The sequence below is a fragment of the Pteropus medius genome, unplaced genomic scaffold, assembly GCF_902729225.1.
Source record: "Pteropus medius unplaced genomic scaffold, Ma_sr-lr_union100, whole genome shotgun sequence".
Classification (NCBI taxonomy): Eukaryota; Metazoa; Chordata; class Mammalia; order Chiroptera; family Pteropodidae; genus Pteropus; species Pteropus medius.
The window spans coordinates 628,412-653,506 of NW_024340849.1; the positions used below are offsets into that span (position 1 = coordinate 628,412).

At 50.5% G+C, this 25,095-nt stretch overlaps 1 protein-coding gene across 6 annotated transcripts in view; it reads right to left on the reverse strand.

Moving 5' to 3' along the window:
* The window catches only part of ATP9B (ATPase phospholipid transporting 9B), a 157,254-nt gene extending 146,406 nt beyond the window's left edge, over window positions 1-10,848 (reverse strand). For 2 of the 6 annotated variants that reach the window (XM_039839342.1, XM_039839368.1), the window contains exon 1: window positions 9,722-9,888. In XM_039839342.1, the coding sequence (XP_039695276.1) occupies window positions 9,722-9,828 (107 nt within the window). In that variant the 5' untranslated portion in view covers window positions 9,829-9,888. Of the gene's footprint in view, window positions 1-9,721; window positions 9,889-10,401; window positions 10,483-10,583 lie in introns of those variants that run through there. The other 4 variants (XM_039839336.1, XM_039839378.1, XM_039839358.1 and 1 more) reach the window with 3 other exon arrangements.
* Window positions 10,849-25,095: the final 14,247 nt, after the last annotated feature.

Genomic DNA, 25,095 nt, shown 5'->3' on the forward strand with positions numbered 1-25,095 from the left:
TAAAGCAGAATTAATGTCTCCTCTTAATTCCTTTTTTTATTCTCTGTACAACACCACTTCTTTTTAAAAACAGTCAACTAGAAACTGAATATTTATACAAAATGCAATTAAAATTCAAAATACCACTTAAATATAATACAGTATGCAAAATGAGATTTTTAGTCTTTTTCATTAAATTCTTTCAGGGACTGTTACATTTTAGCAAAAGTCACAATCTTATCAACTTTGAAGGTGGAAAAGCAGTACAATGAGTCTGAAAGATAATGAACATAAGCAACCTCATGTTTAGTAACCTCGACTTGAGAAATGCAGCCTTTGAACTGGCAAGCAATTTATTCCATTTCCAAAGCAATTTTCCTATTGTACTGAAGATTTTACCTCAGTATTTAAAAACAATAAGATGATGAATAATGGATTTTTTCAGAGACAGGCTAAGCAGAAAATCTTAAGTGTCTTTGTTGCCTGGTGTCATACACACTTAATTGGTTTGTCACTCAAGAAAAATCAACGTTTCCAGCAATTAAGTATAATTCTGGAAACATATTTTTAAAACGAGTAAAAACAATGTGAACAAAGACGACAGAACGGATGATACCAAACCCAAGAGTACTGCCATATGAGAAATGAAGACAGCTATCTTAACGGCTGCCAAAGGTTTAAAGAAAATTAGGAATTTTCAACAAAACGCTCAAGTTCTAGAAGGTGCATAATTTACATGTATCCAAGTAGAAGTAGATCAATATAATAACTGGCTTAAACTCACAGTTTTATCTTAAGCATCTAACAGCCTTATTGATTCCATTTTGATGGGGAACATTTCTGAGACGTTAACTGATATTAAAGAGAGTAAAACATTTAAAATATGTCTAATGCTTACACCTTCTTCAGGAAAGATGAACACTTCCCCCTTGGCCTGCATGTTAATAAAGCACGAAAGTGCTATAACAAAATGCGTGCGTTTGCTTCATCACATACGGCTTCCGAGGCGAACGGCCACTGACGAGTCCTTAACAACAGCAAAAGCACACGAAGGGCCACAGACCCTGGGACTCGCGTCCGCGCGGCAGCAGCGGCGGAAGTGGCCGGTGAAGAACACGCGGGGACCCGAGGCTGAGGCGAGGGCAGCGCCTGGGCCAAGGGCCCCCGAGCGGGAACTGTGCACGCAGTAACCTCAGAGCCACTCACTCCTTTTCTAAGATGTCCTGTAAGAAACCTAGAAACCAATTTCTTGACATAATAAATTACAGAAACGCTATACGTAAGTTGAGACAAACCTTTAAACTCGAGTTAGCGGTGAAATAGCTAATGCTATGTCAAGGCCAATCCAGAAATTCAAAGGTAAGTAGGCCAGGTAGCATAGGACAGTTGCCTAACACTGTCGTATTCCCGATCAGCAACTCCATCCCGCGCTCAGACAGTCAGCTGCGGAAACATGGGCGAGACAGCTCTATTCCCGCAGGCCCGCCCAACGCCGGCAACCTGAAGGGACTACAGGTCCCCTTGAAAGGTAACTCTACAGACCTTAAGAACGTCCCTGAGTCCAAGAAGTCCTGGGCCCGGGCGCTTTGATAAACGCTGCCTTAAGAATTGGTGTGTAGTCTAGAAAGGCTTTACAACTATAAGCCATCACAGCAAAGAAGAAGTTTCATCTTTACAACTAATAAAATATTTTTAGATAGTTATCACAGTTAGAAAAATTTTTCAGATTTAAAGAAAATTGCATATAGACACTGAATAAGAAAACTAGCATTAAAAAAATTTGTCTTGCCTCTAGCAAGAAATACGTTAGAGATAATCAGACAACAGCCATCTGTTCCCAGCATGAGTCTCTTTAAACACTAAAGTTTAACTATTGTAAGACTGCAAATACCTCTAGGCAGGGCCAAAAGCCACACTGCAAGGAAGCAAGAAAAAAGTACTAACAGACATTGATAAACGAAATACCGTCCAGTGTCACTCTCCTTCTATTAAACTTGGAAGATAATTTGAATGACACAAGCACCATTTAAAAGACAAATAAAAAACATCAAATTAAGAAATACTTAACTTTTACTCACATATTCATCATGCAAGAAGAGAAACTGATGCCTTGCGTGGCTGTACAGAAAATGACCTTAACAAGTAATTGCATTCCTAGGGAACTATTAAAAACTATTTGTGATTCACAGCATTTCATTTACCTAATAACATATTTTAAAAAAACAAAACAGGAAAATCGTCATCCTTTATAACATAGAAAACAGTATAATATTTATTTTTTTTAACATTAAACCATATTCAAAACACATCTAATTCTTCCCCTGGAAATCTTCATAAAATAAAAACCCAATGATAAAAATTTTTAGGTCAGTTGGAACAATTTACCAACATTATATTTTAAATACATTGTGTCCTAAACTGGTACGATCATAATGAAACAAAATCATTTCACTTCAAGAAAAACCCGAGAGCCTTGAAAATATACTGCAAATCCTTGTATGTAATGAGCACAAATGATGTTCACGTGGTCCAGGAAAGAGGCTCTCAAAATTCACACAGCGAAGCCCATATCCACGCTGCTTTTCTAACAACCGCTGAGCTTTCAACTGCCAATACAGAGAAAAAGGCCTCGCGATATAAACTTGTTTTTGAAAATATAAGACTATCCTCACTTCTAGTTTTTACTTTTTAATTGTATTCTAATATTTAGCATAATAGAAATGTTTTTCCTCAAATAGGAAAACTAGAAAAAATAATTTTTTATAAAGCTTATTCACAGTTTCAAAGTATGAAATTTGTGAATTATTATACAGTAACTCAAAAGTACACTTAAAAATGGTTGGTTTTGTTATGTGCATTTTACCACAATAAAAGAAAACTAGAGAGGGGCGGGGGCAGGGAGAGGAGGGTGGGCGGTGGGCACAGGGCCCCCTTCCCAGAGATGCCGTGTGGTCTCTGTGCAGACGCTAAAACCACGACCTTTACACTCCGAATGGGAGCCTCGCACGGTACGTGAACTGCATCGGAAAAGCTGTGAATGGGTGGACGAAGGAATGAACGAGACTTTAAAACAAAAAGAGGGAAGAGAAAAGAACAAAGGCAAATCGCTCCTTCCTTCCAGCTTCAGACCAAGACCCAGCAGACGCCCCGTCCCCCACTAAACACAACGATCACCCTGGAAGTGACCTGTGGAAAGATGGAGAGAAGGGGGGTGGCCAGGGGGGACCTCTGGCTCCAGCAGTGACCCCACAGAGAGGCTCCGTGTCTGCTTCTGCCTACGTACCCCGCACTGCGTGCTAGAGTCAGTGCGCAGAGAAGCCACGGGCACAACCCAAGAACAGCCTGGCCCCTCCTGCCGAGGCCCAGGAGGGGCAGCCCAACAGGAAGGAGACTTTCAGGTGGCAACTACCTGTCCCCCAACATGACACGACTGAGCGCGGCCCCACACAGGGCAGCAGACATGGGGGCATCCTAGATGCCAACGCGCCCAGCTGTAGGGTGACGCCCCCACCGCCCTGACGCTGTCAGGGAAGGCCCAGGTGGGGCATGGGGCAGGGACTTCACCCCTGTAACACTGTGGGGCTCACAGGGGTCTCAGACCTCCTCCCAATCCACAGAAGAGGCAGGTCTGGCCACCCGACCACCATCAGAAGAGGCCACAAGAGAAACAGGAAGCCTGACCACCACCCAGAGGTAATAGCCCCGCTACACCATGTCCAAAGTCACAGGGTCCACTAAGCAGACACTCCTCCCCTTCCTAGACACGATGGTGTCAGCAGAGCCCAATGGGGATCCTCTGACCCCACCTCCACCCAGCAGTAACGGAGCACCTCTCAGGTGTCAGAGGAGCTGTGTAGGAAACCTAGCCTGTCACCCATCTGGCAGTCACAAGGTGGCGTCACCCACATCCCCCCCAAAGTGGTGTCAGAGGAGGCCCAATAAAACAGAAGACTGAAATAAGGTCCAGCGCCTCATGGCATAACACCCAAACTGTCCAGGACACAATCAAAAATCACTCATTATATCAAAAACCAGGAAAATCTCAACTCGATCGAGAAAAAAGAATAAACAAGTGACATCATCAAAATGATGCATGTTAAAATTATCCAACAAGGATTTTAAAACATCCGCCATGGAAACATTTCGATGAGCAATTATGAACATGCTTGAAGCAAATGAAAAGAAATAGAAAGTCTCAACAAAGAAACAGCTAATATGAAGAAGAATCAACCAGAAATTCTGAAACTAAAAAAACATAGTAACATTAAAAAATTTAATAGGTAGGCTCACCAGCAGAATGGAGGAGACAGAGGAAAATTTAATGAACTTGAAGATGGAACAACAGAAATTGCCCAATCTGAACAGAAAATGGACTTAAAACAAATGAGCCGAAACTCAGGATCAAATGGGACTAAAGATCTCACAAGGTGTCACGAGAGTATAAGAGATGAAAGAGTGTGGGGCTCAAAAGGTTTTCAAACAAATGGCTTCGAATTTGACAAAAGATATCAATTTATGCAGTCGCACGCCACTTAATGACAGGGCACGTTCTGAGGAATACATCGTCAGGCTATTCAATTGTGCCAACGTCACAGAGGCACAAACACGAACCTAGATGGCAGAGCCAACTACACACCTAGACACATGGTATAGCCTATTGCCCTGCAGGAGAAGAGTCATTTTCCCTCTACCCCTCTGGGTTCTTGGCTGAGACCTGCTGTAATAAAAGATAATAATTAACAGGAGAAAAACAAACAAAAGTTTAATAAGACATATCCCTCCTGTATAAATGTCTCCCCAAGAAAGCTGAGTAACTCACCAGAAATGGCTAAAGCCAGGCCCTTAACTACCACCTTCGGCTGAAGATGGAAGATGCTGGGGTGAGGGAAGTCAGCTACGGGAGGTTCCCAAGGAGAGCACATGACAAATGTAAACTTATTCTAAAGGAGACTTGAGTCCTGTCTTCCTCACAGACAAGAGTTTCTAAAGACAGGATCGCGGCCCTCTTCCTAAAGCAGCAGAAGACACCCTTACACATGACAATAAGTGTCCTTTACCAAGGCTAGCTACTGGTTTTCAGAGCTTCACCCATGTCTGCTGTTTCTTAAAATTAACCAGCCTAAAATCATCCTCATGACTAAGAAATATGTTTTTGGGTGACAAATCCTGTTCTCCTACGGCTCCTGGGCTACACATTTGTACAGCATGTTACTGTACTGGGTACTGCAGGCAGCTGTGACACAGTGGCACATATCTGTGCAGCCACTGAACTTCAATGTTGAGATGGCTAAGACATCACTAAGCACCAGGGATTTTTTAGCTCCATTATGGTCACGTGGAGCCATCGCCCTCTACATGGTCTGCCACTGACTGAAACACTGCTATCCAGCACATCGCCGTAGATGCAACACGCTAAGTAAACCCCAACGGAATGAACTCAAAGAAAGCATGTCAAGACCCGTAATAATCAAACTACTGAAAACTAAAGACAAAGAAGAAAGCTCGAAAGTAGTAAGAAATGACATCTTACTTACGGAGGAAGAAACATTCAAACGACACCAGATTGCTCATCAGCAAGCACTGAAGCCAGAAAATGACATAAGCTTTTTCAAGTGCTGAAATAAACTGTCAACCCGAAGGTGTGTATCTGCTGAAATTACCCTTCAGCAACGAAGGGAAAATGAGACATCTTCGGATGCAGGAAAAATAAAGAAAATTTGTTTCCAGCAGATCTAACTTAAATAGAATAGTTCAGAAATTGTTAGAACAGAAATAATAAAATACGGAATTCTGGGACATCTAGAAATAAGGACAGAAATAGCAAAACTACATGTCAGCACAACAGGCTTTCCTTTTCTTTTTATAAATTATGTTTAAAAGATAAAGCAAAAATTATAATATTGTCTGACATTTGGTTCTAACTGTAAGGAAAATATTTATGTACTTTTATGTATGTAAAATATGTATATGATTTTATGAGAAATTACATTACCTATAGAGAAAATTAAAGGATGTAAAAAGGTAAGGATTCTACTCTGTGCTCAAACAGATGAAATATTGACACCACTATATTGTGATGAGTTATGTATGTATAATACCTAGACATATCATTAAATAATACCTATGCAAAGAAATATACTGAAAACCACCACAGACAAATCAAAATGGAATTTAAAAAAATGTTCAAGCAAGCCACAAGAAGGCAGGGGAAAAAAGAAATAAAAAACACAGAAAACAAAAAGTAAAATGGCAGGCATAAGCCTTAACTTAATCATTACACTAAACGTAAATGTTCTACATACATCAATCATAAGACAGAGATTAGCAAAGTGAATAAAAAATATAAACCAACCATATGCCAACTATGAGAAACTCACTTCAAATATAAGTAGATTAAAAGTGAAAGGATGGAAAATTATATGCCAGGCAAACAATCAAAAGAAAGCAGGAGTGATTAGAATAAAGTCAGAAAAAGTAAACTTCAGAGCAAAAAATTTACTAGACAGACAAGGAAATAATGATAAAAGTGTCAGTCCATCAAGAACACAAAGCAATCCCAAACATGTACACATCAAAAAACAGACCCGAAAAACATGTGATGCAAAAATTGACAAAAGGAGAAGTAGACAAATCCACAGTTACAATTAGATGTTTCAACAACCCACTCTCAACAACTGATAGAACCACTAGATAATAAACCAGCAAGATGGAACTCAGCACCATTAGCTAACAGGATCTGATCAACATTTCAGATCCAACAACAGCACAATACACTTTCTTTTCAGGGGCCTTGGAATTCTTACCTATATAGACAACACCCTCAGTCACAAAACAAACTGCATGAAATTAAAACAAGTGAAATCACATAAAAGATGTTACGTGACCACAAAGGAATCCCGCTAGAAAAGATATATAAATAGGACCCACATTTTCCTAACATATTTGACAGAATGTCCAGAATACAATCAAAAACCATCGGTCATACCAAGAAAGAGAAAATTCACAATGTGAATCAGAAAAGACAATCAACTGACACCAAAATTAAAATTAATTCAGATACTGGAATTGTGTTACAAATATTTTAAGCAGAAAACAAAAATGCTTCACCAATCAATTACAAATTCTCTTGCAACAAATAGAAGTTATAAAACTGAAAACTACGATAGTAAAAATAGAACATCACTGGATGAAATCAAAGTTGAGTGAAGACGACAGAGGACAGAATTGAGGAACTTAAGAACAAGTCAACAGAATTTACACAATCTGAACAACACAAAGAAATGAGACCAAAAAAAAAAAAACAAGTCTAAGGGAATTATGAGACACTAACGAAGATGCAACTTTTGTCCTGGAAGGAGAGGAGAGAGTAGAAAGGAAAGAATGCTTGGAGAAATAACAGCTAAAAACTCCCTAAATTGGGTTAAACCAAAACCAACAGATTCAAGAAGGTTAAAGAACACCAAACAACATAAACCTGAAGAAATCCCCACCAAAATAAATCATAATTCAATCTGAAAACTAAAGACAAAGACAAAACTTGAAAGCAGCCAGAGAGAGATGACATGTTACCTATAGAACACCAATGCAATGACAGCGGACTTCTATTCAAAAACCAAGAAGGCTGGAAGAAAGTGAAAAAAGTGTTTTCAAGAGCTAAGAAAAGAACTGTCAATCAGGAATTCGACATTCAATAAAACTATCCTTCTGGAATGAGAGGGAATAAAGACATTCTAAGATAAAAGAAACGAAAAAAGAGAATCCCAGGACAATAGAAAGGAAAGAAGAATAACAGCAAAAACGTGGGTACATACAAGAGACCATCCTTATCATCATGCGTTTTACAAATTACGTTCAACGATTTAACCAAAGTATAACATCATCTGATGCTCAGAAATGATTTTAAAGAGTGAGGGAAGAAGGTGAGTAAACGCAATGAAATGGAAGTGAGGGTTCCAACCTTCAGTCCACCTGATAAAACACCGATACCAACGCACCATGGTAAGTCACGTGCATACTGCAACACCCAGAGCGAATACTACAAAAACTACACAAAGACTCTAAACTCAAAAATACTAGCGATATCAAAAAAAGTTCAAGTAACCCAAAGGAAGGCAAAATGAGAACCAGAGGAACGAGAATTAAAAAAATAATAAAAACCCAGAAAACATAATAAAACGGTGCACTTAAGCCCTAAGGTATCAATAGTTACCTTAAATGTAAGTGGCTTAAACAGCGCAATCAAAACAGAGATGAGGGATGGAAATGATGGAAAACGCTACTCCATAAACGCTACTCCATAAACGCTACTTCATGATGGAAAACGCTACTCCATAAAATAATCACTTCATTCAACAACAGAATCCAACCACATAGACTGAAGGCCCACACAAGCAGCAGGAGTGGCTACGTTCGTATCTAACAGCCCTCAAGCCAAGAAAATTACCAGAAACAAGGAGGAACTTCAGAGCATCCTAAATGTGTGCCCACCAGACAGAGCCTTAAATAAATGCAGAAAGTGACAGATGCAAACTGCTGACGAAACCTACAGTGCAACAGGTAGCACATCTCCAGACCATGGTCCCCTAAAACCAGCCGCTTGGTCACCGCTAGTGCAAGTCCTCGTCCAGGCAGCAACAGGCCGGCAGGAGAAACCGAACTTCTGCGGAACCCATCTCGTCGAACACTAAACACGGACGGGCTTCTGGAACCCTCGACGACCCCGGAAGAAATAGTATTAGCCCCTATTAACAGCCGAAGAAATTAGGGCTCGGTTTCAACAAGCCACCCAAGACCAAACGGCTCGTGAGCGGACCGGGACTCGCGCGGGGTTCACGCCTGTCGACAGCCGCAGACCCGAACCTCCTAACGCCCCGGTCCCGAAGCCACTGCACGGAAAACCCGCCTTTCCCCGCTGTGCATTTTCATTGCTCCCATGATTCCTCGGGAAGAAAACTTCGATAACTACAAAAGGCACTACTTCTCCTTTTTATAAGTTTCTGTTTCTAATTACTCTACCACTTACAAAATGGAGTCTTCTTCTCTTGGGGTGAGAAAGAAGTTAAATGCTTAAGCCAACTAGGAAATGAGGCTTCCGTTTTAAATCAAAGGTCTGCACATTTTCATTCTCCCACTAAACTGTGGTCCCGGGAAACAATTTAACCTGCCCGAGTCTCCGTTTCCAATTCCTAAAAGCAAAACTTCTCAAAAAAATACTTTGTAAATACATGTTTAAAAGGTGTCTTCACTTGCTCTTTGCACTTATGAAACTCAGTGATTTTCCAAAAGGTCCGCATTCTCAGCTGCGAGCGGGCCGCACCCGCCCGGCCCACCGCGCACGCAGGACAGCACGTTTCGGACACTAGTCATCTTGGCTGGACGTCTCGCGCGCCGCTCGTGCGAGCTGCACCCCTGAACCGGGTACAGAGAGTCTCCTCTTCCAGTGAGCACGGCGGGCAGAGCCGGGGGCGCCTCCCCGTGTGGCCCTGACCCTGCGCCCCGAAGCCTTTCCCAGAGGGCTCACGCTCGGCCGGCCCACCGCCGGGCTGTGGGGGCGGACCGCACCTGGGCGGACCCCACCTGGGGGACCCTAACCTCAACCGACACCCATCTGGGCGGACTCGACCTGGGCAGAACCCCCACCAAGCGGATCCCACCTGGGCGGACCCCACCTGGGCAGAACCCCCACTAGGCGGATCCCGGCTGGGCCGGCCCCACCTGGGCGGCCGGAGCGGGCCGTCGTTACCTGCTGGGCCGCTCGGCCCCGGGCCCGCGCCCCGCCGCGCTGTAGTAGGCCGCGCGTTTGCGGTTGGCCGCGCTGCGCACCGGGCGCAGCGGGATCTGGTCCGCCATGTTCCGGCCGCCGCCGGCCGCGCCACCCCGCTGCCCCTCGCTTCACCGCCTCTCCCCGCCCTCTGCCCTCAGCGCCGACCCGCCGGCTGAGGCGCCGCCCGCGCGCCCTCCCCCGCGGCCCGCGCGTCGCGGCAGGATGGCGTCTCGGCGCGTCGCGGCCCGATGACGACAGCGCGCGGCACGCGCGCACGCTGGAGGCGGAGGCGCCCGTGGCCCCGCCCCGCGCGCTCGACGACGGGAGCGCGCGAGCCCAGCCGCCGCCGTGACCCGAGCCGCCGCCGTGACCCGAGCCGCCGCGGCGCTGGGCGGCGCGCGCCTGCTGCGGAGGGCTCCCCCGGGGGCGCCCGCGGCGCGCCCCGCACGCACGCAGCGCGCTCCGAGCTCCGCGCCGTCGCCCGGGCCGGGCGCGCTGTCACGGCGAGGGTCCCGGTCATCGCGGGCGGGCGGGCGCGGCAGGCTGCTGGGGGAGGCGGCCCCAACCCGCAAAGTCCCCCCGGGTGCCGGCCCTCGCGCTCGCCCGGTGAGGACAGCCGCCCTTGCTCTCCCCCGCCGGCCCGGGCCCCGGTCCCCGACTTTGTGCTGTGTGGCCCGTGCGGCCCCGCGGAGCCGCCGCACAGACGCACTGCTTTCACTTTTTACCGTCGTGTCAGGGAGCTCTCACCTCCCTGCCCGCGGCCTCTGACCCTCGTCACCCAGGGACCGAGCCCCGCCCCGCCCCGCATGCCCTGCCCTGTCGCGCGGACCCTCTTCCTCACCCCGACCTCAGGGCGAAGCAAGCCAGATCCAACACTATTCGTACGTCGTCCTCGCCCCTCCGTGCTTTGGAGTTCTGGTAGTTTTCATTCCCACTTTCTCGTTCCGTCGTCTACATGCAAATACGCTCCGCTTTCTCCTGTACTCAAACTTCTCCCGTGTTTCACTATTTCCTAAGATTCCTTTATTCCCATGAATTGCCTCCAGAGAGTGCTCTAACAGTCAAGTCTCCAGAGAGTTCTGAACTTTGGTGTCATGGAGTTAAAGATGGTTAGTAATTTATAGCTCAGAAATTCCATCTGAACTCAGATTTTTTAAATTCGAGGTTTTCTTCATGGCCAAATATGTGGTCGGATTTCTAAACTATAAATATACATATATATTTATGTAGGTTTTATATTCCAAGATTATATCAGTGCTACCCTCCAGTCACCCTTCCGCCCATAGCTGGGCGTTTCCGTAGCGTGCCACGGGAACTTGGAAGGGGGCGTGGTCTGTTTTAAGACACTGCTCGCCATTCAGTCACATGTCCTGAGAACGCTCACTCTAAAAGAGCCCCTAATGTCTCCCATTTGTTCTAGGAAGCAGCTAGCCGCCCCCCCCGCCCCCTAACATGGAACAATGTCCTCAAACTGCTCGCTTGACCCCTTCAACCAACCAAGGACTGTCAGAAGTACCTGAAGCCCCACGTGGCTGTCAGCAACAGGGGGGTGGTGGTTGGTGAGTTTGGTTGCTTGGTTTGTCCTACGCCAGGTAGGACAGACCAAGCAACCAAGCCCCTGGAGTCTCACGCCATCACCTGCTTCCAGACCCAGAAATAAGGCAAAGAAGAGGTCTGTGCAGCTTCTCATGTAGCAGAGCACAAGCCCACCCGAAAACTCAGATTGCGCTTAGCTCAACTCACTGTTTATCAATTAAAAGTTCCCCAGTTGGTGAAATTACATGTTAACTTGAAGATTTTTGCCAAATAATTTCTGTCTAGTAAGAAAATATAACCCCTAAGGATATAGTTGGTTGTTCTTTAGGATGTTAACCAGTTTGGTATATAACCCCGCAATCTGACCCTAATATTCCTCCATGAAATCGCCTGTATAACCCCAAGCCCTGAAATACAATCCAAATCAGCCCTGATATCTTACTCATTACATCTTCCTTCATGATCTTTCCTCTCATTTAGTGAGTTGAATACAGTTTTTGGCACTTGTTCATTATCTGCATGAGAATTTTTCTGCCTCTTCAAAAATAATACTTTGGCAAAAGACCAATCTTCAAACATTAAAGAACTTTATGTATTTTAAAAATGGATGGCAGCAAGTATCAAATCATTGTGGAACTTAAATGCCTTTGGATACATTTGAAAGAGTGATGTCACAGTTCTGTTTTTAAATGTAAATACTATGCCCCCCAAAATGCATCGTTTGTATCTATTTACATTTCTAATGAAAACTTTTAGCTGTCAGAATAAAATGTGTGAAGGGATACATACTTTCCAAAATTCTTTTAGGGGGTCAATGAGCAGAAGAGTTTGCAGATTGTTGTTGTAATGTGCGGTTAAAAAAACTACCATAAAAGATGAATCTTGTAAAAGGAAATCTCTAAATGCACCTTAAAGGCCAGTTGCAGCATTCATCATTTCTCATTGATGCTTTCTTAGCTCTGCTCCCATGAAAGTCTCCCTGGAGAGAGACGCATGCTCCATCACAGCAAATGGGGATGGAAGATGTGAACATGTTAAAAATTATCGTTATTCCTATCCCTCTCGTCCACAGACAGAAACTCAGAATATCTCAGTGTGGAACAAAATAACAGGATTTCCAACATCGTTTTACTCTTTGAATAGAAGTATATTTAAAAGGGGAACGATTAAATACCCTCCAGATTTTTAATAAAGGAGAAAAATGTAACTGCAATAGAATGAGGTTTTTATTTCAACTGACCACACAATGCTCACATCAATTCTAGCAAGTTCATAATTTAAAAAACAAAATTTTGGGTAGAAATTTATTCTACTTTCTCATTTTCTGAAAAAAAATTTAAGTCAACCACAAAAATTTGCATGCGAGCATGCGTACATGGTACATGCAGGTAGTGAGTGGGTGTGGGTACACATGGCATTTATGTGACACATGCAACTTCAGTCATGCCCGAGAAAGCCCGAGAACTTAGAGTTTTCTGTTGCTTAGATTAGGCTGAAGTGCATTTAGATCAATGTATTTAAAGGATTCAAAGTGTCCTCAAGCCATTCCTTCAATTACTGCTTTGTAATGTACCATAGATGTCGGGGCTTTCTCACCCTGGCCAACTAGTTGGTCACCATCCCAAGTTTCAGTGTCCCATTTGTGAAATTGATGGCCACGGAGAGTAAATGAAGAGATTTGCTGTGGATACCCACCAGGCCGAGCCTGCCAGGCAGGTGCCTGGCCGCTCCCCACTGTGGGCCCGCCCCCCAGCCCGCACGACCACCCCCTGCTGGAGCCCGCCCCTCCTCCCCGCCCATGTGGCCCTGGCCCACACGCCCTGCCATAGCCACGACCCCCATGCCATCCTGACCTGTGCTGCCTCCTGTGCCCGAAGCGGGCTCCTGAGACGCCTCCTGGAACTCCTTCTGGTCCCAATGGCCCCATCTCCCAACTCCGTGCTGAGGGCTGCTGCCTTGCCACAGCCAGCCCGGCAGGGACACTGCGCGCCGGACGAGACAGTGGGAGCCGTTAGAGCTGCGCCCACGTCTGACAAACCCTTTCTGCCGGGCGTCCGGCCACTGGTTTCAACGCACAGCCTGGCCCAGCACCCTGTCCCACAAGGCTTCCCTGCCCGGCAGCGTCTCCGGGGCTGGTCGGTGGCCCTCTCCACTCTCCGCCATTTCCTGTTCGCCGCCTGGACTTGGTCATCGGCGATGAGCTCCTGGAGTCCCGTGGAGGGACGACCACTGCTTGGCTCTGTGGACAAAGCGCTGTGGGAACAGACAGCCCTCCCTGTCCACTATATGCTACTGAGTCCACAGTATACAGACCGCTTATGTCCCCCTCGGAACCCCAAGATCTCCTGCGTTTCCTAGCCATTACCGTGTGGAAAGCCAGCAGGCAGGTCTCCTGCGTCTCCTGCAACACCTCAGTGTGTGGGGTGCGGTGTAGGGGAGCTGCTCACCTCGCCCTTCCCAGCTCAGTCTCAGGGGCGATGCACCTCAGGCCCACAAGGACTGCCGTTGCCAGTCCTCGAAATCACACCTCTGCCTTCAGCGGGGATGAGCGGGGCTGCATCCGACGTCCCTACCTCGGCGTTGATAGGTCCCACTCATTCATGTCTGCCTCCTCTCGCACCCCAGGCTGCGTATGCAGGAGGGGGGAAGCAGCAGTTATCCACAGCAACTTCGTCAGGTATAGGGAGCTGCGTATTAGACACCAGTGCTTGTTCTTGGCCGTGGCCCCATCTGCTCTGCGCACAGCAGTATGCCCTTCTTCCTGGGAAGGATGGGTGCGACTTGTCACCACACCAATTATTCTGTACTTGCTGTCGATATTCTTTCATCAGATAAATTACTTGTACTTATTATGCTGAGGGCACTTTCCATGAAAACTTTACATTGTGAAATCTTAGTTTAAGGAGTCCAAGAGGACTGGCTATCCTTAAACAGCGGACACAGGACTGTGGCCCTGATTACACGCGCCCATCACTGTTTTCTAGAAGAAAAGCCAGGACTTCCGGGGCCCGTTCGCTTGCAGGCCTGTGTAGAAGTGCTCCACGTCTCCGCCTGGCTGCCACCCTGCGTGGTGGCCAGGGCGCTGGCGCGGCCTGGCTCTGCATCCAGGCGGGACAAGCAAGGACGCGACAGGAGGAGGCCGCTTCTCAACGTTACTTTCAGAATGTTTAGGGCTTTATTATAAAAACCGGTCCCTGGTGCCAGAAAGGTTGGGGACCGTTGATGTAAAAGATGTTGTAAAGAGCAAGAAAATGGACATGTCAAGGCGAGTTCCCCTGGGTGCCTACCGCAGGGCTGGGGCTGGCAGGAAGGCCACAGAGGAAGGTGGTCTGTTGCTACGTGTCACAGAGCAGCTCGGGGCGGGAGGCCGCGTGACGCTGCACAGAGCCCCCAGGGTAAGAACGCTGCTCGACCAGTGTCCTCTGATGTTTCTAAGCCCTTCAGAAGGAGGGAGACACAGACAGACACACTGCAGACTCACGCTGCTGCTGCTCTCTGGAGTTCCACGGGCCTGCCTGGCACCGTGACGATTCGGGTTCAACAGACTTTGAGCCATTTTCAGTGACGTGGTATAAATCGCTTCTTTTTTAAAAAAACTTTTCCAAATTGGACGAGTGACGAGTTAGTGCACTACCCACAAACTGATTTAAAGACAGAATCTCAGTGTGACTGTGGGAACATGTTACCAAGGACAGCAACTATTGCAATAATATGATAATTTCGCATGTGGACGATAAATTTATTGTGTGTAAAACTACCTTCATGAGAAACTTCTGAACTTAATTCCTACTGTGAGAACAGAAAATATATTGACTAATTAGTGATAATTGTTGCATTGGTTGATACATTAGAGAAATTCGAAAGGCCTGAAAAAGTAAAAAGATAACCAAAATATACACAAGATAAAGATTTCTAATTAAAAATAACAGCAAACGAGAATTGTAAGCTCGTCAGGAAATACAACTGACCGTTCTTCTCAGATCGGATAGACTTTCTTGCACTTTAAACCCTGTGTAATAAGAGGTGGGGTGTCTTTGAAGAGACAGCAACGCAACACGTCCTGCGCCGGGCAGCACTTCAAGGGGTACGGGGTCGCCGTGTGGGGGAAGCAATGCATTAAAATGTGTGCACACATGTGCACGTGCATGTGTGCACGTGGGCATGTGTGTGCATGCGTGTGCACGTGGCCATGTGCGTGCGTGTGTCCATGTGTGCATGTGGGCATCTGTGTGTGCATGCATGCATGTGTGTGCGTGTGTGCACGTGGACATGTGTGTGCGTGTGTGTGCATGGGTGCATGTGTGCACGTGTGCATGAGTGTGTGCGCACGCACACATGTACTGTAAATGAAGATGTGTGGCAGCTGTTAGAAGATGCACACTTAGGACGTGCCCAGCAATGCTTGACTGCTGAGGCCGACTGACATCGTCATAGCTCCATGGACGAGCGAGATGGCGACCCCTGCACCATCACGTGGTCACGTGGGCACCGGAGCACAGGGGGCCGGTGCGCGGCCTCACACGGGCACTGGAGCCCTGGGGGTGCGGCAGTGACAGGGCCTTCTCCCAGACCCCAGTTCAGGCGCCGTGGCGGCTTCTGATGGGGCTTCTTTCCCGCTGCTTCTCATTAGGAATAGCATTTTAAGTTGCAGTATAAAAAAGTTCTTGCTCTAGGTATATAGCTGTTAACATTACAACGAAAAATCGTCTTTCATAGACCACGTGGTGTGTAACTATTTATGCAGAGCGTGTGGCGCTGGCAGACGCGTGGAGCCAGCCGACATCGAGCGGCAGGCGGGGGCCGGGGTTCGGATTGCCCACGCGCACCCGCATCTTTCTGGGGAGAAGGACACCCTCGCAAATGAGACTGGGAGGCAGCCGCGGCGCTCTGTGCGTACGCTAGGACACTGGATCGTACACTGCAGAGGAGTGAATTCTTTGGTGTGTAATCTCCACCTCAGTGAAGACGTGAAGCAAGGGCCCCTTCTGCTGAGCATCTGTGGGGCCCCGGCCTCCTCTGATGTCATCATTTACTTTAGCAGCCCGCCCGCCGGCCGATATTTGGTCCAGTCTCTGTGATGGGTTGTTTGTTTACAGCTGAGCAAGTTTCCGGGCAAAATTAAACGTTTGAATTAATTGTGTGCAAAACGCATGGATGCATTGATGTGTCCTTCATGTCAGATGCAAACATGTTTACTGGCTTTCATATTTTAAAACCAAAAGGATTGGTGTACTGCATTTAGATATTTCACGGCAGAAAATGTGACGTTTACTCATTCCAGATGCTGCCTGATTCTACAATGTTAATCTGACAGGAAAATGCAAAGTTACAGTCCAACATTCTGCGGTCACTACGTGTCCAACAGCTCCTCCCGCCATTGTGTCACTTTCTGATGTCTGTGCAGAGAGCTGACTCCCACACTGCAGGCTGGCTGTGCTTGGGAACAAGGCCGGAGCGCTGGCATCCCAGGGCCCGACGCCTCAGTGGCACGGGCTGGCCGTCTTGGGGCCCCAGGGCTTGCTCGGGCCCAGAGTCATGTGATCGCCCCACCTCGCATCCCTGGCCTGTAGCCCTTTGTATTTAAAAGCCAGACTCAAAGAATTGACTTTTAACTGAACACAGGGAGTTTCATACCCCCAGAGCTGTTTCCAGCCCTTGCCCCCTGCACCCGCCTGGTCCCTGCTCCTGGTACCAGCGGCCACTTCCCTTCCAGTCCTCCCTTACCCACCACCCAGACTCCCCTGCCAACCCCCTGTGTCCCCAACTCTGCACCAGCCAGGGAGGGCCATTGACAGGCCCTTGAGCGAGACTTTTATGAACTATTTTACATTATAAACACCAATCTAAGCAGTAGGTTCACATGCTGAGTCCAAGCTTCAAACTGCGTCAGGGCCAGTGTGTGGGGTCGCAGGCTGACTGTGAAGGGCTGTGGTGCCGCTGATGGCGTGGGGAGAAGCCCTCGGCCGCCTGGGCCCCACACCTGCCTCCGTTTGCCTGCCCTCCCGCAAACCTCCTCGTGTCCCCAGCTCCGCCTCAAACCCAGCGTCCCTGCACGCAGTGCTCGGCCCTTCCCACCCCAGCCGCTGCTAGGATCGCAACCCAAGGCCCCTTTCGAATGCCACCACCTTCACGAGTATCCTGTGCTGCAGACTGACTGTTTGTGTCCCTCGACTGCATGCTGAAACCTAATCCTCGAGGTGGGCGTGGGGGTGGCTAGGTCGTGAGTGCAGCCCCCTTGGGGTTGGTGCCCTCTCGAAGGGCACGGGAGCCTGTGCCCCCGCCCGCCCTGCGAGACGCAGCGAGAAGGTGGCGTCTATGAAGCAGAGGGTCAGCCCTCCCCAGACAAGGACCTGCCCAGGCCTTGGCCCTCCAGCCCCAGAACGGGGGGACCACACGTCCGTGGTCTAGGAGTCCGTCCGCGGCGCCCCGGTGTGGCCCGCACTGCCCGGGACGCCTTGTGGGGTCCTCCCGACTGGACCTCTTTCTGCTCTGAACTCCATGGCTCTGGGCGACTGCCCCAACCCAGTCAAATTCATACTCTGCTCGCTGTGTCCTGTTCCCCTCGGTTTACGCTGGTGAGAACCAGGTCTCACTCACCTTAAACATCTGAAAAATGCTTGTTACGCGACACTGTGAAACTTCTACCCTCCTCCGCCCACTGCCGCCGGCACCAACGCCCAGCGCGGAGCCGGATGGCGGCCAGGCCCCTCACGTCCAGCGTGGTCGGCTTCTCACGCTTCTTGTTTACTCAAATGCTAGCTTTTGTCCCGTTAATTTTCTGTATTAGTTCTGGATATGTTTCCTGTATTAGAGTCGGAGTATTTCTGATTTTATTTTAATAGAATAAGCCAAATGCTTAAATTCTTCTCCTCTGGGGTTTTCGGAAAGTCTAAAATTAGCAGTTGTCGCCTGTAAAAATTAGAATGGGCCTTAGGGTTTGCCTCCCGGGGCCCAGCCCCGTGTGCGGGCAGCCAGCTGATACCTTCCCAGCCCCACGGCCGACAGCAGCAGAGCATCTGAAAGAGGAACAGTTCGCTGTGAAGACACATCCAGTGTTCGGCCACCCTCCACGGCAGGACTTCTTACATCCAACAAAAGCCCTGGGGCGTTCTCCGTTGTGTGCCCCATTAGGGAGCCGCTGGTGGGTGCTGCCTGCGTGGAGGACACCCCGAGCTGCCCCCGCACTGGAAGACGCTCCAGCAACCTCCGCCTTCCCACGCACTTTGTTTTGTGAAAGCACGCTACACAGATGTTTATCGTTATTAACACATTCGTTACTCTTTATTACTAACTCTTCCTTCTGCAAATTTTTGGCAAAAAATTTTGACTGTCAAGCTCAACACCCACCCGAGAGTATGATGAATTTGCTCTCAGAGGTGTCGGAAGGTGCGGCGATGCCTCCGTTAAATTTTAGACGTAAACATAGCCAGAGTGTAGGAGTCATGCCCTGGAGCAGGTGCCTGGGGTTAAGCTCCCCCCAACCCCACCCTCGAGACCTCCCCCTCCCCCTTCCCCCCTCCTCCCACCTAAGGTCCTGAGCAAGCTTTCGACTCAGTACCGGTTTCCTCGCCCAAAGAATGGGTGTCATAACAGTACTGACCTCAAAAGGTGCGGGAGTGAGGTAAAGGACCATGTTGCTGGCAAGGCACGGCGCCCGGCACGGTGGCTCAGGCGGGTTGACCCAGGGACCGTCACGACGTGTCCACGCGGCCTTCCTGCCAGCTCTCCTCGAAGGCAGCCCTTGTCTGCGTTTCTTTGGCTCAGATATTCGTAGGCTAAGAATCGGGCCACACCTCAGGACCGCCTTCGATGAGACAGATGGCAAGTCAGGGCGTGAAACAGACGTAACAACTGTGGTGTGCCGGCATCCACGGCACCCTGCGACCACAGCGACGCCCACTGCTATGCGGGTCCCCTGCGAGCCTCCCCCGGCCCCCGTCCCCTTCTGAAAAGTTGCTAACACACTTTGTGACTACTCTGTGACTTAGGGTTCACTCACACTCTGACACGGCGGGAAGGAGGGAAGCAGAGCGCCCTCAAAAATAATAAAACCGAAATGCAAAATCCTCACTAAGGAATATTAATACTCATGAATTAAGAAGAACAAAAGGAGAAATTGCCTGGAATAAATTCAGATCGCCCTTTGATTCCGTCCACTGAATCGTGTGAAGGACCGCTCCATTAAACGGGGTGGGGGCCAGAGCAGAGGGCGCGGCTCCCAGTGGGGACACTCCCTCGCCCTGCCCAGCCTGTCCACCCCCCCGACTGGCCTCAACGGGGTGCTCGCCTGTTCCCAGCCCAAACCAATGGCTGCAGGACATGGACCGGCACCCACATCATCTCTCGGTGTATTAAAAAAACACAATATCACATGTCAACGACTCTTTCCTTCTCAAGAGAAAAAACATGTGTGTGTGGTGGTGGGGGGAAACCCAGGCCCCGAGAAAGTCGCACTAAAAGCTTTTGTAGCAGAGCCCATGCTGTTTCAACCGATTTCTCACGTAATTAAATACGGGACTCATACATCACAACATGTTTGCAAGGACCGACTCAAACACCTGTGGACAGAACGATGGCCGTCAAGCGTATTTATAGAAGCTGAGCAAATACACCTCTGGACACAGCTGCGGCTTCCTCTTAAATACCCGAACATGCTCCAGGGAGCCAGGGAGGCCACCGCACTCTCTGTTTTTGGCCCCACGGGAACCACACAAGCGCGTTAACCGTTGTGGTCGAGTCAGCTCTTCACGGAGCCCACACGAAACCGTGACCTTCATGGTGCCCGGGGGGATCTTGGGGATCCCTGATGCCTGTGCCTCAAAAGATCCCACGGCAACGATTAGCATTGAACGGCCGGGCAGCAGCCCCCACTTTCAAAACCAGAGTCACTACGTTCCCGCAGGAGACCTCCCCGGTCCGTGTGCGCGTGGGCTCGGACGGAGTGATGCGTGTGCTCCAAAAGGACCGGGCGGAAACATGCGACCGTGTCCGTAAGCGATGGCCACCACAGCGGGATTCGAGGCGACTCTCTTTTTCTGTTCATTTATATGTGCCTCACATTCTACAATGAGCAGGTATGAACATCAGAACAAAAAAACTTTTAACATAAAATTTAATCGAGGGTAAATTCGCTTTTTAAATTTCACACTTAAGAATAAAATTTAAAATGCAGACACTCGTGAGGAACACAGAGAATGTAAAGGCCCCTTTTCTGAGGCCACGTACCGAGGTGGCCAGGAGGGACCTCAGCGGGGAGGAGGGCCACCCGGAAGCGGTGGCACGTGGCCGCCCTGGTGTGGGGCACGGTGCAGAGGCCTGTGCACATGGAGACGGAACTCTCCGAGGCAGATGGTGACCTGTGTCCAACCTGTGGCCGCAGGCGGTTCGGGGCCAGTGACAAACCCTGGAGTCGTCCTCGTCCGTTCGTCCTATCCCTCCCTGGCTACATGCATGCAGGTAAGTGAAGCTCTTAAACAAACAGCAGGGGGCCAGGGGTTGACAACCGAGACCAGCTGAACTGACCGGAAGAGGGGCCGGGCTCTCCTTGTGACATCAACAGACACCCAGGTACAAATGTGGCATCCATGCCCATGAAAGGCACCCTTCCGTGTGGCAGTTTGGGCACCTAGTGATGTGTGGGTGTGGGGCTGGAACGAGCCGTGGAAAGGTGACTTAGGCATCTTTACGTCCACACAGGCACCACGGCCTGGTGGCGGTAGAGGAAGTCACCAAGTTCCCACTCGCCTCATTTTATTATTCTTGAATGTTTTTTATGAGTAAGTAAGCTGAAGTGTGAACGGAGGTGGGCGCTGGTCACTGTTACTTAGCTGGCAAGTGTTTGCACAAGGCCCTGGGGACCGGGAGCGGCAAGCCGCCTTTTTGCCACAGAATTTGCTCGCACATCACACATTTGTTCCCCAGGCCAGTGAGGTCACAGAGAGAGCACGCAGAGTCGCAGAGGCCACACTCACAGCCCCCAGGCTCTTCCGTATGTGATGTCCAGGGCCTGGCTGTCCCCAGCCAGAGGCTGAGGGGAAGCGTGTCTGCGCGTGCCCCAGCCCCGCGTCCGGTTCTGTGTCTGGGCATCTCACACCCCAGCTGCCCACTCAGCCCCTTACACCCTCCAACAGAGGTTCCTAACAAGACCCACTTTTCTCCTTTTTAGTCGGTCATTTTTATGTTGTTTGGAAAAATCCGCTCTTAGCCCATAAAGGCATTTTATTCTACGTACCTTTCTAGAAGCTTTTTCAGTTTACCTTTCCCACTGGGTCTACAGTTCACCTGGCCCGATCTTTTTCTTGGTATTGTTGCAGAAAAGTTGCAAAAATCAGACCGATGAGAAACCAAGCAGCACTCGGAGAGTTGGAGAACTCTGGTTTATTACGCGGTCCCAGAGGAGCTAGTGCTCTGAAGATCTGGGTCTTCAGCTGTAACATTCCTTATATAGAACTTATTGGGCATGAACTGATTGGTTAATTTGTTACAAATCGGTGGGAGTTACTGTAGTTGCAGGTAGTTACATTGCATTACAAAGGGCCTGAGTTGCTATGGGTTACTAGCAGTTACAACGTGTTACAAAGCACGGGAGTTGCTAGGGGGCACAAACAGTTACATTCTTGCTTGGACAGAACAAGCAAAGGGAAGGTGAGTCTTTAGTTAATTTCGAGTACTGCCCATGCAGCAGGCGTATCTACAGAAGCAGAACAGAGAGCTGATTCGCCTTTTGGGTGAAAATTCCTCTTCAGTGTGGGGTGGTGCAGAGACCGTTTCAAGTTTCCCCACATGGCCATCCAAATGAGCGAGCTTCGGCCGCAAGGCGGGCGTCCCCAGTGGCACACGTGAGCCTGGCCCTCCGTCCGGGTCCCACGGTGTGCGTGCTGAGCCTGCACTGTCTTGGTCAGTTGAGCTCTGTCACTCGCCCGGACAGTCAGCGAGGCTCCCAGACCCGTTGTCCAGGGTGGTCCTGGCCGCTCCCAACCGCGCTCCTGCATAAGGTTCAGGCTCTGCTCCCACCTTCGGTGAGACACCTGCTGGGCTGAGACCAGGAGCTGCCCGGACCCGCAGGCCGCATCGAGAGCAGCAGCATCTGCAGCCCACAGACACGTGGCATCCGTCCGCTCACCGAGGCCTTCGGATTCGAAGACAGTACCTCAGTACCCACGGCAGGCTCTGCACTCACCTCTGGGAGCCTCTCGGGGCGTGTCGGTCGTAGACATCTGCAGTCACACGGGTCTTCATGGCAGAGGACATGTACACGGATGCACGCACATGCACATGTATGTGCGCGCACACGTACAGCCTATAAATCTCTTCGCTTCCGCTCAGGTCAGGTACACGAGGAAATAAACCACAGGCCCACCTCTGATTCCGAGCCTCCCATCACTTGGCGACAAGGTGCTGGAGGCCTGCATCGGGGAACCTGCCTTGTGCCACTGGGCCCCGTGGCGGTAAGGACACCGCGGTTGGTGGCCTGTCCGCGCCCTCGTGGGCTCAGGATCACAGTGGCGGGGCTTCGAGTGGCTCCCAGGTCCATGTCCGCCAGGCAGACGCCGAGTCCGGGATTTCACGGCGTTTCCCACTGAACAATGCTCATTTCACATAAAAAAGGAAGCAGCATAATTTGCAGAGCACCCCCAATGGGAAGCTTGGCGATTTAATTAAAAGCAGCTCTTGAGGCCCTAAGTATTTTATATTTCATAGTGACAGTTCTGGAAGCCACAGCCTAGCGCTGAGGGAGAGGCAGGCAGCTGGATCGTCCTCAGCGGAACTCACTAAATGGCTCTGGCTCATCCGACTGTAGCGACAGTCCCGGGAGCGGCGAGGCGAGCCGGCACCGTGGCCGGTGACCTTCAGGTGCGAGCTTCCAGTCGGCACGCCGGCCACACTGGGCTCTCGGTGTGAATCTCGCCCGGCTGCTGAGCTTGCCCCAGCGTCCCGCACGTGCGTCAGCGTTTGCTGGCTTCTGTCTTTGGTGACACAGGGAATATTTCTAAGCTAACGGCCCTCGATCGCCTCCTCCAAGTCCCTCGCTGGTAAACAACTAGAGGGCGTTTAGGCTGTTCGGGGTTAAACGCAGCCCGACCCAGCGACCACGTCCTGACATGGGTCTCGGTGATGTCAGGGCACGGGGGCTTTTCTGGATTCCCGAAAGTCTCTGGGCCTTTATCTACCGCCTGGCCTACCTGTGTGTCTCAGCCTGGACGCCCGTCAGAGCCTGGCCGAGGGCTTCTCATCCCGCCTGGCACCTCAGTGCCCCGTGGAACCCCGGAGAGGAGGAGGACGTCGGCTCGGGCTTCGGGGTCTAATACGCATCAGTATCGGGCTGCGCCCCGCTGTCTTCTCCAGGACCTGTTAGACTATTTTCACAGGACTCTGCCATTTGGGGACAGACATGAATGCCAACTGATGCGCACTGGGGCATCATGCGGCAGACACTGTCCCGACTGCCAGCCCCACAGCCTGTGACATCAGAGCACAAACTAATGGTCACAGGCTGGTGTTCACCCTCGTCGTCCAAGGAAAACTCGTGTGTATTCATGTGTCCGACAGAAAAGCCACAGGTCAACACGAGTGCGTCCGGCGTGGTCACTCTGGGTGGAAGGCTGTCGGGAGGCGTGGGAGGGACAGGACACCCCAGCCACGCACGTGTGGCCACATCACGTGACCTGGCAGCTCTCTGAAGGGCGACACGCCGTGTCCTGCTGCCGCCGCTCAGCGGCTCGGCGCCGCAGACGTGCATGACCGCGCGGGCGGCCGTTTCCTGCTTCCGGGAACCCAGGGGGGCTCGCGAGGACCTTCGTCAACCGACGGGGAAACTCAGAGTGAAGTGTTGACAGCATCTGGGGACTCATCACCCTCGCGGTGCGTCCCCGGGCGGGCGGCACCGTGCAGCCAGAGCCGCCAAGTGCACAGTGGCCGGCCCTGCATCGTCAGGGCAGCAGCCCCCATGGCATGAAGCCTTTGTCCCTGGACAGCTCAGGGCCCTGGACGTGAGTGCCACCCACGCGTGTGACCGGGCCCGGCTCAGCCTGTCCGTTGTGGCTCCCTGCCCGGGTGTCCCTGCCTGGCAGGAGGCCGCTGACTCACACTGCGCTGACCTCTGGCCCTGGGAAGAGGTATCGAAGCCATGACTCAAGGGGCGCCCCATCCCCACCAGGCCTTCCAGGGTGCCCTGGGTCAATCCTTGAGCCAGAGCCATGAGTGACAGTGACACCTAGGTCTGGGGCCCCCCAAATCGACACCCGAACGAGTGAAACTGGAGCGCTCGCCACACAGCACGTGACGAGCCCGCTGTAGCTTTGCCGGCTCCGTGGCCTGCTGCCCCCCCACTTCCCCGGAATTCAGAACCGCCCGACCTGGGACCGCGCCTCAGGTAGCAGCAGGTGTCGGACCTCCCCGCAAAGGCCCGTCGGTGAGAGTGGGTGCCTGCCGTCACCGTCTCAGAAACGGCCCGGCAGCTGTGACGAGGGTGGGCCGTCCCCTGCGGAGCAGTGACGTGGGCCTCTCGCCCCGTCACCGGATCTCGAACCTCAGAACTCAGAGTGGGCCTCAGAGCGGCAGCGCGGCGGCTCGGCCTTCCTTCGCCACACGGCACGTGACGAGCTTGCTCCTCGTCCCTCACGCAGGTGCCGGCCCGGGGGTGCCTGTGCCCTCAGCGGCCCCCAGAGCACCCGGCGGAGGGATGTGTGGCTTCGGGCTTTTGGTGTGCCTGGCCTAGCGGTTCCTCTCCTTTCGGCGTCCCGGATCAGGACAGCCACGTGTGCATCCGCGTGCCTGGGCCGGAGTTCACATCCCGCTGCTCCCCGGCCTCCCCGGGC